General features: G+C 51.9%; 1 protein-coding gene across 1 annotated transcript; it reads right to left on the reverse strand.

Moving 5' to 3' along the window:
- Positions 1-10,209: 10,209 nt before the first annotated feature.
- Positions 10,210-12,910, reverse strand: NKX2-5 (NK2 homeobox 5). Its single transcript, XM_063349088.1, has 2 exons — positions 12,459-12,910; positions 10,210-11,636 (listed from the first exon to the last, which is right to left on the reverse strand). Exons 1-2 carry the CDS (start codon positions 12,751-12,753, stop codon positions 11,029-11,031), a joined length of 903 nt encoding a protein of 300 aa, XP_063205158.1. The 5' UTR covers positions 12,754-12,910; the 3' UTR covers positions 10,210-11,028.
- Between the last annotated feature and the right edge of the window lie 5,124 nt (positions 12,911-18,034).

Below are 18,034 nucleotides of genomic sequence, written 5' to 3' on the forward strand. Positions count from 1 at the left end.
AGGAGATTCTTTTTACAGATATATGCACCTAATGTAACGGCTTTCCTATTTGCGAAATCAGGCAATTGGACTAGATCACCCTTGTAGGTCCCTTCCAACAGAATTATTCTATTCTAAAATAATTCTGTTCGCAAAAGCATTTTTTGCAGTGGGTCTAATTCACAACTGACAGGGAAATACGTGGAAAGTGCTGACCAAAAAGGGCAACGTGTTTGTACTAAAGGTTCTCATCTCATGCAAGCCAAAGATGCCCAATTTAAGCTGAAACAAATGTCCTTATTTTGGCCTGACAAGGGCTTGAATTGTTTGATGTTTTCATGTTTTTATAGGTTTGGCCACCCTGGCTTACAGCAAAATAACATTGTGGCATCACCTACTGCTCTAACGGTGTCTGTTAGCACTTGCTGGGCAGTTGCTTTACCTTATCTGGTTACTCCTGCAACATCTGCAAGCAAGTTATGTGGTATTTTCATCCCCCTGAGGATTTATGATGACCTCTTGGGGACCTTAATCATTGGATCAATACGCTTCTGACACCTGTAGATCAACATAAACTTGACCCTTGGTCTTGACAAATCTATCACCGCAATGCCCTTTTTTTTTTTAAAGCATCCCCATGGCGGGGAGCAGAGGGGGTTTGGGCTGGACGGAAACAGTGATGTTGGCAGGGCAGAACTCTGTCCCTCTCAAGGTCAGAAGTCAAAATGATAAAGGAAGTGCCCGCCTGCAGTACCCGGGCAGAGCGCTGGCATAACGGGGGAATGGCTCAGGGAAAGGTCCCTGCAGGCTTTTGGGGTACAGCCAGGTCCCCAGCAGGGCTGGTGACTCGTTGAGATGCTGGCCCTGTGGGTGATACCCATGTCTGGGGGAGAGCTCTGTAAAACACCGTGTTCGGTGACAGCGCTGTTCCCCTCCTCGGGGACTTCTGATAAGACGAGATCTGCTGCTTTAAAAAGCTGCTGGTTGCGCTCATCCTATCTTTAGCTCAGGTCATCAGAAAGCATTTTCTCTTTTCAAAAGTCAGTTCCTCTCTGTGCAAAGGCTTTCCTGCGCTCACCCCCCACCCCGTGCATTTTTCCATCCAAGCACTCTGAAGCGGGGACTTCTGTCCGTGTCTTTGCAGCCTGCTTGTGTTCAGCGGGTGATGGAGGATCCTTGTTCCTCACCTGAACTTTCCATCTCTGTAATGCAACACATGAAGTTAAATGACCGTCTCGAGATTCTGCATCAAATGAGTGTCAGAGTTACAATTAAAACAGGGCCTTGCTAATTTCAAGATCTTGACAACTCTGAGTTTACTGAAAAAAGCAAAGCAACAAGCAGTGCATTCTGCAGCAATAATAAGCATAGGTAAAGAGCACTCTGCAGAATAGTAATCACAGCAAAGCTGTATTTTCACAGAGTGATTTTTAGTCTTTTTTTTTTTTTTTCCCAAAAAGTTTTCCACAAAATGTCAGTGACCCAAAAATTACCAAGTCATCGGTTCTAAGAAAAAATAAAAATACAGGATGAAGCCCTGTGGCCCACATTGTATTTCTCAACTGATTTTGAACGTCCTCTAAATATTTTCATTTTCCCTCAGAAGGTGGGTGGGATGCTGCTATCTTGGCTGATAAAACAGGAATGGTCTCAAAGGAGACTTCTGATTTGAAAGCATCTGGCTAATGCATTTTGAAGAGGCTCAACTGGTACACACCAAAATCAGCAAAATTTGTGTGATGTTATTTCATCTTAAAAAAATAAAAAAAATAAAAACCCAACAAAAAAAAACCAAGATGGTGTAAGTGGGAACTAATTGCTTGAATGGCCTCTCCAGTCCCAGACACCTGTACCTCAGTCTAAACTTGACTCCTGTCATTTACGCTCCCTGAGTACGTCACATTGACTTTTGGATGAAAGGACCGAGTAGAGCTAATGAGTCCCAATGTCTTGATTTCAGCTGCAGTCGGGAACAGCTGCGTGAAGGGAAGGAACCTGCCCAGAAAATGAAAGGAATGGCCATCTGGGAGGCAGGGGGAGGAGGAGAAAATAGTCAGGAGACATTTCCTTCTGCTTTGCAGTTAATCGGGGTCTCTGTTGTTCAAGACAAATCTTGGAGGGCCAACTTGGCTTTCATGGAGAAGAATCTTTAAACCAATTAATTTTGCACTTGTAGTAAGGGTGCATTTTGCTACTGGGAGCAAATAAGTGTCTAACTTTGACAAAATGCCCTCTCTAGTCTGTTATGGACTGAGGTTTAAATGGATCTACGTCCAAAATACCTTTCTACACAGAGCAAGTTGAGAACAGTGGTATTAACTTTCCCCAAAGTGCATCCTGTGTCACCAGAACTGAGATCATGGCTTCTATGTGCTATAAAGGGCATTAAACTCAAGTTTGAGACTGAATTGCATGACATCTAGAAACATATTTGTATATAGCCTTTGCTTTGGGAGCCCACTTGCTCCATTTAAAGGTTTTTAAGGCCAAAAAGGGCAAGTAAGGTGGTCTAGCCTGGTATCTTCTATGATACAGTCCAAACTGTCATCTTCCTTATGATTTCTTACCCCTTCTCTGTTGAGTAGCTAAAATAGCAGTATGGTACCCACTATCCGATATAGCTGTCCTTGCAACAAACCTTGTGTAACTCTTACATGACCAAGAAGGTAGCAGGACAAATGCATTGGAGAAAAAACCTTCTGTATCATGGCAATGATGGGTGTATGTGTTTGCTAAGTGTAAGTAAATGGATTCTGGGTACAATTAAAGTTCCTGTACACCAGGGGTCCAAAGCACTGAATTGTCATCTTCTAGGGAAAAATAAGGGAAGCTCTGGCTGCATAAAAGGAAAACCATTTCCCCAGTGATTTTTATGGGATTTAAAATAACGTTGGCATCTGAAATGGATTCTTTTTTTCAGAAATCTTTATTCCACCAGGGCTCAGCCATTGGTGCAGGATGGGGTTTCACCTCTAACACTCCCTGATCTTCTAAGTAACTTGAGTTAAATCCCTGTTTCTGGATGTATCATTTCATCAACATGTGAAATGCTGGGCCGGGTAGCTTGTAGGGATAGCGGTGCTCAGATAAGTAACGCTTGCATGTGTGGTGCTTTGAAATGCTAATCTGAAAGAACTGAAGAAGTGTAGGTCATTATTATTTTCTAATAGGACCTAAAATAGGTATTCGGTGGCTGTAGCCATCAGGTGTTGTGCATGCCCTGCTGATCCCCCAGAGCAGGATGGGTTACTGCCGCACAGGTTGATTTCAGCATGTGTAATCTGGACACGCACTGCCAAAAGCCATCCGTCATCTCCTGTTGTGACCTTGTACCACCTGTCTGTCCCATGCAAGGCCAGCAATTAAAATGTAAGGTAATGAAGACAGCAAGACATGAAAGGGCTTTTCACTAGCTGATCAAAGGGGCAGAGCACAGTGTTTTCACAACCAGAATATTGAGACCAATAGGACTGGAAATGTGGTTAGCAAAGAGGATATTTGGAAACTGAACTACAGCTGTCCCTGTTGTTCCAGTGTGCTGCACAAGGGTGCTCTTAGTTTGGTTTTTTTTTTCGTGGGGAAAAATATCAAGTATTTACTTTCATCTTGTTATGTGGGAAATAATCTTTGTGTATATGAAAATGAAATGCTATAGATAACATTACTGCCGAGGACTGAATAGGGAAATTTTGTTTCCAGTTCTAATGCCTCATTGTGTAAGAAATCATTTAGGCTTAAATTCTTAAGGTGAAATACTGGTGGGCTCTAAATTGGTGTCTAACCAGACAAACATAGTCACCTCAGGCCTGGCTCTCAGAGGTGCCAATGACCAGCAGCTCTCACTGATTTTTTTTTTTTTTTTTTTTTTCTGGTGCATCTAAAAGGAGAAATTACCCCAAGGTCCCAGACGGGCACGCTGGATGCCTGTGAGTGTTGGATGAGAGATATGACAGAACGTCTTTTTATAGCACTGATTCCACTTTCATGTCTTCAGAACGTGGGTTAAGTAAAGCAATTTTATTGGCATTGCTTAAAAAGGGCTGTCTATAAAGATGCCCATGAGGAACCTGCATTCTGAGCATGGCTGTATGTGTGGCATCTTTGTATGTTTAGTGGCTGTAGGATGGGGACTCTTGCAATACTCGCCACTGTACAGGGTATGGATTGCTTTCTGGGCATGTAATTGGAAGGAAAAACTCAGATATACCCTGTAACCCAGAACAAGTATAAAAACTCCTCTGACCCTCATAACCAGAAATAAACAGCAGAAGGATACTAGAGCCTCAGCATGGGAGGATGCCAGAAATGTAGCTGGGTGTCAGCATGTCCGTCTACTTCCACTCTGAGCCCTCGTACACTGTCCGTGTCGGTATGAGAATCTTCAGTGGGATTAACCATGTCCGTAAAGTGAAGTGTGTGTAATTGTGGGATGGATCTGGACCTGTCTCAGTGGGTATGCGGGAGAGAGGGAAGCAGCAGCTGACACTGCACAATGCATAAAGCAGTACATGAAACCTCAAGTCAACCAAGATTTATATTTTCCTTCCCTGAAACAGCACAAGTCATCTCCTTGATATCATTAGAACTGACTTGCTGAAGCCAGGCAGTAGGACTTCATTCTAATTTTTTTGGTACTTAAAAAGACAAAAAACTTACTTATTTGACTGAAATGGTTTTGGATTTTTTTTTTTGTGACCTGCTTTTTAACGGCTTCTCTTGATGACAGCCAGCCAGCACTGTGTACATGTCTGTACGCTGCACCTCCACTGACTGCAGCGACTGCTCTGAAAGCAGCTTTTATTTTTCACAGATAGTAAGGAGTACAAAAAAATCCTGGCCAGGAAGATGGGATTTTGGGGGGCAATTTCTAGGAGCCAGGACTGTGACTTATTCAAAGGTTATGCTGGAGGACAATGCAATCTATTTAGGAAATGTCTGCTGTGGTAAAGTAAACTATGGCAGATTCTTGCGGCAGGAGAGTGCACCAAATCCTATTCTTAATATGCAGAACACCTACAAAATGTTTCTGAGAGTAAGTGTTTTTAACTGTGGAAGTTAATAATTTGTACAACTACAAGATTTGTTCGTTCTAGAACTAAAATGCCTTTCTAAATTATGTTTGTTATGTTTCTTACTAAGTAGTAGTCAGAGCAGTTCGCAGAATTTGAAATACTTGACAAACTTGCTTTTCTTTTCCTATTTGAGCCGGTTAACTCCTGACCTTGCCCACTGTACAGTAGTGTCATTCATGCTTGTTTCTCCTTCAGCCTACCCATCTCCACAAATAGTAATTTAGCTCCAGATGTCTCCCCAGGGCTAATTAATTTTACTCAACTCCAAGAAATAAAATTATTTTGGCCACTAAGAGATTCTGCCCCTTTGCAAGTTTGTTTTTCTTTTGGACAACTTATTTTTTGAGCACATCAAACTAGGCAAGTATTGAGTGATCTCTGCAAATCATATTTGTGAGCTCCTGCATTTGCACAGCCCCTGCTTACAGTTGTGTAGGAGTCAGGGTCTGCCTGTGCTGGCCCAATTGCAAACATGATGCCCGTCTCTAATGGAGCTGGGGAAAGTGCCCACATCTCCTGACATACAGACCTGTGGTTTAGCCATTTGCCACCATTTGCCCATGCTTCTTTGTTGACACCAAAAAAAGGTGTTATTTTAAGCAGGGATGACTAAACAAGCGTGTTAAGAGTCTCAGTGGAGTCAGTGCATCAATTGCTCAGCACACAGAGCTGCTTTAAAAATGCCCTGCTTTGCTTTTCTGAATTTTCATCTCTCTCCCTGAGCTTCTGTCAGGTTTTCCTCTTGCTCAGCTTCTGTGAAACAGTTTTTCTGTCTTACCCTGCCTCTTAGTATATTCATCCAGACTCCATTGACATCGCTTGTATGTAATTTGCAGTTCCAGTAACTCCTTTACGCAGACACAGAGAAACTCCCCTATTTTTACTCATCTCAGCCAGACCATCGGCTCTAGTAGCCATTTCAAGCAACAGCCTGGGGGAAGTCTGTGCAGTACTACGATAGAAATGGTAGAGATGCTTTAAAACTGGTTGATTAGCTAAGGCACGGCAGTACAACCCTTCACTGAAGCTAGAAGCAGCAGCAATAATTAAGTTCTACTGGTGCTTTTGCTCTGTGTTTTCTGAGGACTGCAGTGGGAAGTGAAAAGAGGGGAGTCTGAGATCCTTGCGGATCCCTTGTTGGCACCTGGAAGGAAAAATCTGTGTTGATCAGTGCGCTACCCATGAAACAGAGGAAGCAGCGAGCATGAGACCTTTGTTGAGGCTGGATGGGAGTTTGTACTAAAATAATAAAGCAAGCTGTTTTGAGAGAGGAAAAGCTGGTAGAAAAAAACAACCACTGGAATTCCCTTTGGTGTGGAGATGAACTAGGGAGAGGTTAGGAAAGGCTGTGGCTGATCGACTGCTCCGAGGATGATCTTGTTGCTAAATGGGGCTTTCTCACTGAATGACGCTCTGGAGTGGCAGGGTTTAAAATGACTGCAGGAGACAGGTAGTGATTGTCAAGGAACTTACTCCATGTCACTTTGCTGAACCGTGATTGATTAACTTTCACAAATGTATTGCCGGTGCTTGATCTTCTGTTAGGAGAAATCTCCACTTCCCTCTCTTTCTGCATCAAAATGTAGCATTAAGTTCATGTTGTAGTCAATAACTAACCACCCAGGAATGAAAAATCAGACTCCAGCCTGAAAGCCTATCCCTTTCTCACTTGGGAGACAACGTGGAGTAGCATTTTAAAGGTGTTGATTCTTCTTAATAATCCCCATTAACAAGAAATCACTTACTGCTGATATTGATCTAAACTGGTGTCAGTGAGATGAATTAGGAGTAGGGGGCTAGGGAGAGAGGGTTGTTGATCTGTTGTTTTCCTGTTGGGCTTCTCAGGAACATTGAAACATTTAGCTAATTCCTGCCAGGACCATATCTCCTTGTATTCTGACTCCAGAGAATAACTTTCGATGTGAAAACTCCTTGAATTTAAGGTATAAAATTCCGGCCACAGATGCACTTTAGGAACTGCAGGGGTGTTATTTGGGAAAAACAATTACTTCAGTTCCTACAAAACTGCTAAAGGCGAGGGATTTGGTATCAGTCCCTTACAGCTGACAACTTGTTCCTGTACAAACTGTGTGAATTCCAAATAGTTTGTATAAACCTACCATATGCAGTTTGTCTCAAGAAGACAAGTGGGCTGAGCTGCGCTTGCCCTGTTACCTTCAGGTGGAGCTGGGGCACTGAATGCTTATAAAAAAGCTGGTCTAAACCAGAGAAATGAATGCCAGTGCCAGGCAGTGTAATCCAAAAAAAGCTGAGGAGAGGACAGTAAGATCAAATCAAAGTGTAAATCTTATTAAAACCTCTTTCCTACACCCCTTAGCATGCCCCCAAACACTGAGAGGATCTCTGATTTCAGATTCCCAGGGGAAGTGCCAGGAGCTTGCACTTTCCTCTGGAATACTGTTTTCTAAGCACAGGCTTTTCATATTGCTCTGTAGCTTAGGGAGAGAAATGTGGCAAGTTTGATGCATTCAGTTTTTCTAAGCCTTTGAGAGGATTGGACTCAGGAGAGAACATCATCGTGCTGTGGTGTGTGCCAACAGCGTTGGGTGCCTTTGGAAGTCCCGGGGAGACCTTTTACCGCCGCCTGACCCTGTTGGCTGTGCTGGCTGCAGAGGCTGTTCTCTTGCTGTGGCTGTTCTTGCAGACGGGGGTGAGGCAGACCTGGAAGAACAGGACTAGTAGCAATGGGGTGTCTGTGCATCTGAAGACAGTGAGCCCTCCTTGGCCAAAATTAGTGTGCTGGGGGTTAACTCCTACTGTGCATCTCTCTTGCACTTCCCCTTAACCCAGCTAATGAAAGGTCTTTAACTATGCCTTGCTCTGGGGCTGCTGGTGCCTGTGCCAGAGCTGGGCTGCCGCACTGTGCTCGGCCTCAGCCAGCTGCGGTTGTGTCCTCTGCCTAAATCGCTTCCTGAACTGGCTCCAAGGCTCCGGCTGCTGTTCCAAGCCCCTTCTTATCCTGCCATGCATCTGCTCGTGATGCAATTCCCACAGGAATGGGGAAGCATAGGGAGGAGGGGGAGCGTGTGAGCAGCAGTGTGGGCAGAGACCATAGTACATCCATCCCCATTGAGAATGAACGCAGTCCTGGAAATTGGACCCAAAGCTGGTGCCCAGAACAGCCTCTGCAGAGCAACAGGAGGCTAAAATCTGACTGGACAGTTGGATTCTCTGATAGCTGCAGCTCTGAAATATTACAAGAGGAAAATAAACAGATTTGAAGAAATTAAGAGATCTGAGGAAGGGAAGGGATATTTAGAGTATGTGGAGAGGGGGGCTGTGTTGATGTGTGGAGGTACTTTTTCCTGTGGCTTTTCCTGGAGTCTCAGTGTACTCCATCTTGGTAGACCACTTACTAAATCAGGGCCAGCTTCTGAAAGTAGTGGTTTGAGCTTTAGCTAATCTTAATGCTTTCCTTCATGTTAACTCAGGACTTGTCCTGTCTCCTGAGGGCTCCCTGTGAGCTCTGATCCTGGCCAAGCTCTGCAATGGCAGGATCCAACTGCCAGTGACACCAGTGTCATGGAGTGGAGTGGAAAATTTTTACTTATTTTACAGATCAGGCAAACTGAGGTACCAAACTGCAACTCCTCCACAGCATCCAACAGTGCCAGAGTTTAAACCCATCTTTCTCCTGCCCCCTCCCATGCTTTTTGTCCGGGACTCTCAGGAAGGCAGACACCCTTGGCCCTCTTAGAGCAGAGTATTTTCTGGCTAACCTGCTGCCACTCTAGCACCTGCTGAAGTCTGTGTGTCCTTCCAATGCAAAGCCTGTGTGGGAAGAAGGCAAGAGTCATCATGCAGCCTGTGATACTGGGATTAGAGAGGTTTCTAATGAGGGGGAGAAGTAGCCTTTGCTTCTTCCCGCGGTGCACAACTGTGGGGCTGGCCCCAGCTCCTATGCGCTTAGGAGCAGACAGCCCTGAGTCCTTGCTTCAGGCTGTCAGGCTCTGACCCCCTTTGTTGTAACAGACCCAATGTCCCTCTGTCTCTCTGGGGTAAGTGCCCCCGAGGCACACTGTCCTGGGGGGGTGGCAGAAGGCCACCCTTTGCCCAGCCCTGAGCCCCAGACAGGTGTCTACCCTGCATTAGGGGCTTTGTGAGCAGCACCCAGGGCTCCTCTTCCATTTGCAGAGATAAGAGGGAGGTCGGAGCTCCTTATCTGTGCAATCCTACCTCGGGGTGTGTGTGAGGTTGGTCCCCTTGGGAAGGAGGGACAGAGGCTGCAGGCAGCTTCCATTCACCGGCAGCCTTTCATCCTATGTCCCAGGGCCACAGCCACCCTGTCTCCATCCCTGTTTACTGATGGGGCCGATATGGCCAAGGCAGGAGAGGTTGCAGGTTCCCCTAATCGCCTTGTCACCGGGCCCGACAATCTCAGACACTCAGAGGATGTTTTGACTGCGCTGAATTACAATGTTTGTTGTTTCTCACTCCCAATAATTGACATTTGATAGCGACTACTGTAAAAGCGGCCGAGAGGCTGGGGCTGAGGCAGAGGAGAGGCAGGGAGCCGGGCGGTGGGGAGCCCCGCTCGCTACCCCTGGACAGTTTGGGGGCAGGTGGGGGGTCCCTTGCCCCTCTGCCCTATGGGGAGAGAGTGCGAAGGGGCTGCGGAAACCTCCCGCGAATGCGCTGGGGGCAGTTCACCTCCGGCAAAGCCCGATCCCCTTGGTTTATGGCTTGGGGTGTTTGTAACCCCCTCGCATTGCTTTTCTGTATGGGGGAGAAACCAGCCGCTCACCCCCAGCTCATGGAGACTCGGAGAGACGGGGTCACCGACGGGGGGGAACGGAGCCGGCCCCGACACCAGCCCGCGGAGGGGACAGGACACGGCCGGTGCATAGCGGTCCTGCCCAGGCTCTGAGCTCAAAAAGCGGCTTTTAAATTATTTTTGAAAGACGTTAAAATAGAAGCACCGTTTGCAGGCGTCAAAACGGGAAATGCTGAAATTACGGGAGGGCTACACAACGCCGGGGCGGGGCGGGGGGAAGCCCAGCAGGGGAAGGCTACCGGAGTGAAGGAGGCGGCAGCGGGCTGCCGGTGAGAGCCCCCGAGGCAGGCGGCTCCGTCGCCGGGGGATGCTGGGGGGCCCGGGCCGCACAAGGAAGGCCAGGGACGCGCATGGTTAAGCCACTCACTTTAATGACAACTGACTGATCTCCATCAGCTTGTACAGCAAAGGGAAACACGTACCAACGGGCGGCGGGGCGAGGGGCGGACAGTGCATTTCAATACTAACTCACGTTTTAGTGCATAACCCTACGGGGACCTGGCAGGTCGGAGTGTCTGTATTCCTCGTCCGGGGTGGGGGGGTCTGTCCTCATCCGTGCGCTGGCGAGAGCCGCTCCCGGCCCGTATCGGGCGCCGGTGGGGCGCAGCCGGATCCGGCGTTAGCAGCCTCGCAGGGGGAGACCCTGGGGCTGGCGAGATGCTGAACTGGCCGCACAGCGGGGACCGTACGGGAAGTGCAAAAAAATTAAATGTGGATCTCAATAATAATTAGTATAGAGTAAAAATTAAAAAAAAAAAAAAAACGTTTCAGGGCTAGCTGTTGTTGGGAACAAGTCAAGCAAAATGACCGGCTGCTTTGTAGGAAGGAAGGAGGGGAACTACCGGGGCGAAGACCCCGGTGGAAGGGGGAACGAGAGGGGCGGGCGCACGGGTCGGGGGCTGCGGGCAGCGCCGAGCACCCCCTGTGCGCTGCCCGCACGGCCCGGCCCGGCGCGGCGCGTAGGCATCGCACGAAATACTGAAGAATTCCCCGTTGGAAATGGCCGCCACGCTCGTGAACTCCACCGGGATGCTGCCATTGAACCGTCCTCATCCCCCCCGCAGCCTGGAAATGTCCCGAGACCGGCTCGCAGGCGCGGCCGAAGCCCCTCCATTCCCGGCCCCGGGGTCTCGCCGGTGGCCGTGGTCCACGGAGGGGAGCGGGCTGGGTGCGGGGGCGGCTCTACCAGGCTCGGATCCCGTGCAACGTGGAGATCCCCGCGTTCCCCTGCGGGATGGGCGTCTGCACCGAATTCAAGTCCCCTACGCTGAAGTTCATGAAGTTATTACCGGCCGCCGAGGGCTGCATGGTCTGCATGGAGGGGTAGTTGCAGTTGTAGTTGGCGTTGCAGGCAGGGCTGTTGTAATTAGTGTACGCGGGGTAGGCGTTGTAGCTATAGGGGTTAATGCTGACATTGTACGGTGAACTGTAGGGAGAAGACTCCCCCAGGCAAGGCTTCCCATCGCGCACCAGCACCGGCACCGCTATCCGCCGGGGGGGAGGGATGCCCACCATTTCGAGGGTCTGATCCTGTCTCTGCCTTTTGCATTTATACCTTCGATTCTGGAACCAAATTTTCACCTGGGTGGAGGTGAGCTTTAGGACGTTCGCTAGATGGTCTCTCTCGGGAGCCGAGAGGTATTTCTGTTGCTTGAACCTTCTCTCCAGTTCGTAGACTTGGGCTTGAGAAAAGAGGACGCGAGGTTTCCTCCTTTTCCTCTGTCTGGGGCGCTCGGGATCTTCCAGGTCTCTCTTCTCCTGCTCCAGGCTCTTGTGCAGGGAACATAGTTCTGCAGCAAAATAAATGGGCAAAGGAAAAAGAAGGAAAAAAATGGGGGGGGGGGGAAGTTATGTTCAATAAACTGCGTGCACCGTGAGCGAGCCCCACGCCCCCGGCTCTTTCCCGGCTCTTTCCCGACCTCGCTGTGCCTCGGCCCCGCAGGCCGCCGTGGCGACCCGCTCCTGCGGCAGCGGGACCGGCCCTGCCCGCTCTTTAAGTACCTCTTTAGCAATTTTCCGTCGGTCTTTTTTTTTTTTTTTTTTTTCCCTTGTTTGAAAACAAAGATGCTCTGTGCACTGATTTGAGTCGCGACCGCCTGTGCCACAGCCTGGATTTGTCGCATATAGTCTTTGTACCGAATCCCACTCCGACCTCATGGGTGTAAGCTCCGCCGAGCGAATTAGAAATCAGATTTGTCGCCTAATTTCTGGAGAGGCTCGAGGCCTCACGTATCATCCTGCAGCTTTGCCCGTCCCGTCGGGCAGCCGGCGCGGCTGCGGCCCCAGCCCCGCTCGGGGGAGTCGCGGGGGTCTCCCGAGCCGGGCTCGGTGGGATGCTCCCCGCCGTGGGTCTGTCCCCAGCGGGGACATGGGACAGCGGGCCATGGGAGGGGATGAAGATGCTCTTCCTTGCCCCGGGCCCCGAGGCCGGGCGCGGTGCCTTTCGCCCGCCGCCCCACACCGTCCCCTCTTCCTCCGCCGCCCCGGGGAAGCCCAAGCCGCCCTCGGCCGACCCCCCAGCCCCGGGCTGGGGGTCGCCTTCCCCCGCCCTCCTTTTTTCTCTGCTTCACCGGTGAGCCCCGGGCAGCCCTGCCATTACTCGCTGGCTTTACCTTTCTTGTCTGCCTTGGCGTCCTTGGCCGAGTCCATTTCCACGTAGCTTTTAACGTAGTAGGAGCTGGGGAAGGCGGCAGGGGTTTTGGCTGGGTGGGCCTCGGGCAGCTCCTCCCGCAGGTCGGGCAGGGCCGGGGGCTCGGCGCTGTACGCCTCCTGCTTGAAGGTGGCCAGCATGCAGGAGGGGGAGGACAGCGAGGAGAGCTCCATGGAGGCCAGGCCACTCTGATGCTGTTCCAAGTTCAAAATATCCTTGACCGAGAAGGGTGTCGTTGTCACAGGGCTAGGAAACATTGCGGAGGAGAGCGGGGCAGTGGCCGGAGCCCAGGGTCATGGAAAAGCAGGTGGGGAGCAGCCAACCTGGAGCAGTAGTGGAGCGTGGGCTCACAGAGGGGGCACATAGCATTCCTGCGAGTAGCCTTGACTTGTGCACTGGAGGCAGGTAGGACCAGACCATAAGGGAAAGGAAGGAGGGACTAGGCAGTTTTTGGGTGACTTTAGCTTTCTATTGGCCAACATTGCAATGATGGTATGAGAGATGCAAAGTTCCATGTCACCTAATATAGTAATACATCTCAAAAACATCCCCACTCATTTAAAGGGGCGGCACTGTATTTATCCAGCTTTTCCCCGCTGAGTTTGTTGATCCATTAAAAAAAAAAAATCCAGAATGGCCTAATGTGTACAAAGCCACTATCTGATGCTATCTATCATACAGTCAGATTAAATAAACAGGCCGGGAGGAAACCATCAACCAAATATGTGCTGATTTTTTTTTTTTTTTAAGCAAGGGAACGGAGGTTTCATTTTTAGTATTCCGCAATATCCGATCTCGGGAACTAGAAAACAGGAGTTCACTGTTGTGTGAAGCGCACTCAAGGGGAAACCTGTGCTTAAGATTTATTCAGATATTCTGAAGCAGCACAGTGCCTGCAAAATACCGCTGATAGGAGAGAGACCCTAAACAGCCCTTGCCTGGCTTTGGAGGGGGAAATGCGGCTTGGGTTTACCCCCCGCCTATTTGTAAAGCTTTCAAACGAAACAAAAAAATAGCACTGTCCGGAAGAAACGCGGGTTGAAGGCATTGCAAAATATATAGGGGTCCTGGGGTCAAAGCAACCGGCCGCTGGCCTGCGGCTGGGGGCGAGCCCCGGTGCCGGCCGGGTCCCCGCAGCCCGGGCGGGCGCGGAGCTGCCCGCAGGCCCCTGGATTCCCGAGGGGCAGAAGTGGAAGCTCATTAATTTAACGCGCTTGGAGTAATTAAAATAAACTTTAGCGGCAAAGTCTCAGGTTGAGGAGGGGCGTTACGGCGCTTTCTGGCTTCGGGGGCCGAGGGAAAAAAAAAATAAAAAAATCTCCTCTAGGGACTTATTCGGTGCGGCCCGCCCGGCTCCGGCGGACACGGGGATGGGCTCGTCCCCTCCGAGCCCCGGCGCGGCCGAGGGCGCTAGGAGATAAGGCAGGGTCCGGGGAGCCGAACGGAGAAGCCCTGCGGGGATACGGTGAGTTGGGAGGGTCCCTCGGCCGGGCCCTGCCCGGGGGGTCGTAGGGCGAGTTTTGCAAATCCTCCTCCCGCAGCCGGAGGAAACCCTCCGGAGCCGGTGGAAACGCGGGCACCTGCCCGCAGCTCCTCTGTCCGGGCTGCTCCTCCTGCTGTCCCTCCTCCCGCTCCCCCCCGAGATTTTGTGTCTCGGCACCCTCGGGCTCCCTTCTGGGGAACTGAGTTGAGGGTGTTTTTACAGGCGATGCTGTGACTTTGGTCCCGCTCTCTGGGGCCCGCCGGCCGCTGCGGCAGCAGTAGCCCGGGCGCTCGCAGCCCCTTGCCTTAGCCGTCTGCGGGTGTCCCGGGAGCGGTTTGTCCGCGAACCAGATCCGGATCTTGCGATGACAGTCGGAGCGATTAAGTGTGTACGGGGAGGCCTGAAATATTGCTATTTAATGAGGGGAGGGGGGCGGCCAAGCGGCCACCTCGCTTTTCGCGGCTGCGCTTCCTGCGGACTTCCCTGGGGAACAGGACTTTCCTCAGTGGCAGGAGAAGGGGTGAAGTGGACGGGGAAGGTGGAGGCAGCCTCGGCAGCTCGGCTCAGGAGAGAGGCTTACGGCGGGACTTTGACGGGTGTCTGCGGCACCCCTTGCCCTCTGCACCGCCCGGTGGTCTTTCTAACCTCGTTGCCTCCTTTTTATTACAAGCTAATGGAGATAGGTTAGATAAATACTAAAATAAAGAAGTGTTCCCGATTCTCCCTCCAAATACAGACCCGCGGCCGCAGATTCGCCTGTCATGGGGGCACCCACCTCCCTCGGTACGGGAGAAACGGGGTCCGGCGCTCCCTTCCTCCATCCCGGCCCCAGAACGCCCTTCCCAGGTCGCGCCCGGAGCTCGGAAGGCAGTGTCTGCCACGGAGGTCCCCCTCTGCCCGGTGAACCTGGAGGGGAAAGCGGCCCCGACTCGGTGGGGGTCCGATCCCGGAGCGCATCCCCGGCGGGGCGGCCCCTCCGGCGGGCTCTGCGGCCACCGGGAGGAGAGAGCTGCCGGCCGACAAACTGCTGTGAATTGAGGATTGACGGGCTTCCTCCAGACCCCCTGTCACACGGCGGCTCCCGATCGATGTGGGCCCTGCTGCAGAGGGTGGAAGTGATTAATTGAACGATAAGCCGGAGCTATCATTTGGAATGTCATTAATGCGTCGGGGAGACATTCATTGGAGACAGACAGCGTTATCTCCGCTTTATCTTCAACAATGCATCACTTTTAATACTGCAGTTTAGAAACAAATGGGGGCTTTAGCCTTAGCCCTTCTCTTCGTGTTTATATTTTTGGAAGAATCACAACTAGTGGGAGTCCTGGGCTCGGCCCCCTGATAAATGAACATTAGCACTTTTTAGAACTACTGTATCAACAAAAAGAGCTGCAGGGCCGCAATAATTGGTGAAAAAGCAAACACTCCGCAAAGAGAGGCCAGGTCTGCTCTGTGTCCGGCTGATTGATGAGTAAGTTACTGACATACAGCAGCTCACGGACTTTCCGGGTCGGGGCTCAGCACCCATTTCCCCCCGGTCCCCTTTTTCCCCCCTTTCCCGGTGCTCTCCAGCGGCTCCGACTGCAAATGGCATCTCGGCCGATGGCAGCCGAGCAGAGGGGACAAAGGCGACCGGTTCACCCAGCTCCGGACCCCGCTTGCAGCCCTCCGGCGCCGCGGCTCGGTCGCCGTCCTGCTCAGCCCGGGGTGAGCTGCCGGTCCGCCCCGGCTGAGCCCCCGGGGCAGGGGTGGAGGGGAGGCGTCACCCGCACCCCGAGCTCTCCCGCACCGCTTTTGCCTTCTGTGGGGTCGCTTTTGATTGCAGCACAGCGGGTGCGAAATTAGAATCGCGTTTAAATAACACGCAAAAATGAGTAAAGGGAGACAGGACCCCGGAGGAGCGCCCTGAAACACCTTCTCCATCCCACCCATCCAAATCGGGACCCAGGCCCCGTTGGGTGTACGTGGGGGAGATGGGGCGAGCAAAGCCTCTGCCGTTTTCCTGGCTGCGAGGGGAAAGCGGGGGGTGCCCTGCTCTCTTCCGCGGTTTGCAGGTTGTTCTCGCTGGCCCCTCGGGACTGAGCCTGTCCTCCACGGTTATAAAAGCCCCTCGCAGGCGCGGGTTGTCTTCTTCACCCGCTTGTTGCTTCTCTCCGGGATTGCTAAATGCGATTCGTTTAAAAGCAAAAACTTTTCTTGCTGAAAACAAACAAACAAAAAAAACCCCCAAGCCCGCAATTAGCTCCGGAGAGCACATCCTCTCTCCCCCCGAGCTTTCGACACCTCGGACTGTTTAGAGAGAGAGAGATGGGGCCTTTTAAAAAAGTTTTCCTCTTAATTCCAGTCGGTTAAAATGTCCAGGGCCCCCTCCCGCTCTAATTCCCGGCTATCTCCCGAGGACTCTGTTTATACCTCACCAGTAAACGCCGGGGTTTGAAACCTTGTCACTAATTGAGTGCTAACACTTCAGGTGCTGTAGATTTGTTAAGAGCCAGTAGTCCAGAAATAGCCTATTAGGGTTTCCTTGCGAGAACTTGTGCCAATCTCCCGGTTCCCATCGTGGGCGGCGGGAGCCGCTGGGACCTCGGGATCTCTGCGGGTCCCCGAGGGCTCCCCAAGGTCTTTTGGGCAGTTACTTCTTTCAAACGATTGGAAAAGAGATATTACAAAACGGCGAAGCGGCGAGCCCGGGTTGAATAAATCCTTCCGGCGTGATAGCTGGTCTGCTCTGCGTGTCCGCCGTGGCGGGGTCCCACCGGGGTCTCGAGGGGGGGCTGCGGGGGGGCCGCACTGCCCGGCTGCAGGAAGGGTTTGCTTTCACCCCTCTGGATTTCTGCAGAGGAAAACGTCCTTGGAGCTGTCCAGACTCTCCGCTCTGCTCCACCTAAAAACCTTCTTTTCTTGCTACCTTTTTTTTGTTGTTGGGGTTTTTTTGTTTTGTTTTGGGTTTTTTTTTGTCCGTCCGTCCGTCCCCCCGCTTTTTTCCTCCTCTTCCCTCCCCCCGCCTTTATTTTTTCCGCTTTCGAGCTCTAATGAAGCACGCCTTTCGCGGCCGCCCCGCTCTGCTCCCGGCGCCGGGGCCGCTGGCGGGGAGAGCAGCCCCTCTCCGCGGCCCTGGCCTCCCCATCCTTGGGCATTGCGCAAGAAAAAGATAATTTTGACCTCGACGTGAAGGGGCCTGTGGCGAGGGACCTCCCCTCTGCCCGGTGCTCGGGACTGCTGCTGCGGGAGCCGGGGGCGGGGGGCTCCTCCGGGACAGCCCCGCTATCCGTCGGCGGGGCAGGTGCAAGGCGGCTCCGCTACCATCCCCGCTGCCGCCGCTCGGCCTCCGGGGCCCCTGCCCGCCGCTGCCGCATCCCAACCCATCCCTGCCGGGCACTTAGGAGAGCATCGGGCCCTTTCCATCCGTGCAAACTGGACGGAGAGCGCTGATGCAGCCGGGCGGGCCGATGCCAGGGCACAGCACGCAAATGCAGCGTCCAGAAAGCACCCAAGTGTCTTCCCTTTATTTCAGGACAATTTATACAAACCCCGTAATAAAACTGTGCCAGGTCGTTTCGGTTTTGCGTCCCCCCCTGCCTCCGCTTTTCAGGCAGGGCCCGGGAGGCGCGCACGGGGGATGGCTCGGTCGCCGCTTTCCGCCTCCGTCGGTGACACGGGCGGGGTGGCCTGGTCAGGGGGGGTTTGGATAGCAAATGCCACCGTGGATTTTCCCCTCCTGCCCTGGGCTCTGTGCCTGGAATCTGACAATTAAGATGCCTCTTGCACCTCGGGTACTGGAGGTGGGTTTCTCCCCCCGCGGCTGAAGCGGGAGCTGGGAGCCGGTCAGATAGATCAAAAGCTTTACTTTTACCCTGCCTATAGCTTTTTTCTGCCTGTATCTGTGCTGGGTTCGCTGGTGAAAAGAGCGCGATCTGGGATTTCGTCGTCCTTCCCAGTGCCCCTCTCCCAGCACCCGGGCGTTACTGCAGCCGTCGCGTTATTAATGCTGGCTGCGGGACCCGCCGTTTTACTAAGCTCGAGTAAAAGCTTTGTAACGCGTCCCGTTAATTACA

The sequence above is a fragment of the Chroicocephalus ridibundus genome, chromosome 11, assembly GCF_963924245.1.
Source record: "Chroicocephalus ridibundus chromosome 11, bChrRid1.1, whole genome shotgun sequence".
NCBI lineage: Eukaryota > Metazoa > Chordata > Aves > Charadriiformes > Laridae > Chroicocephalus > Chroicocephalus ridibundus.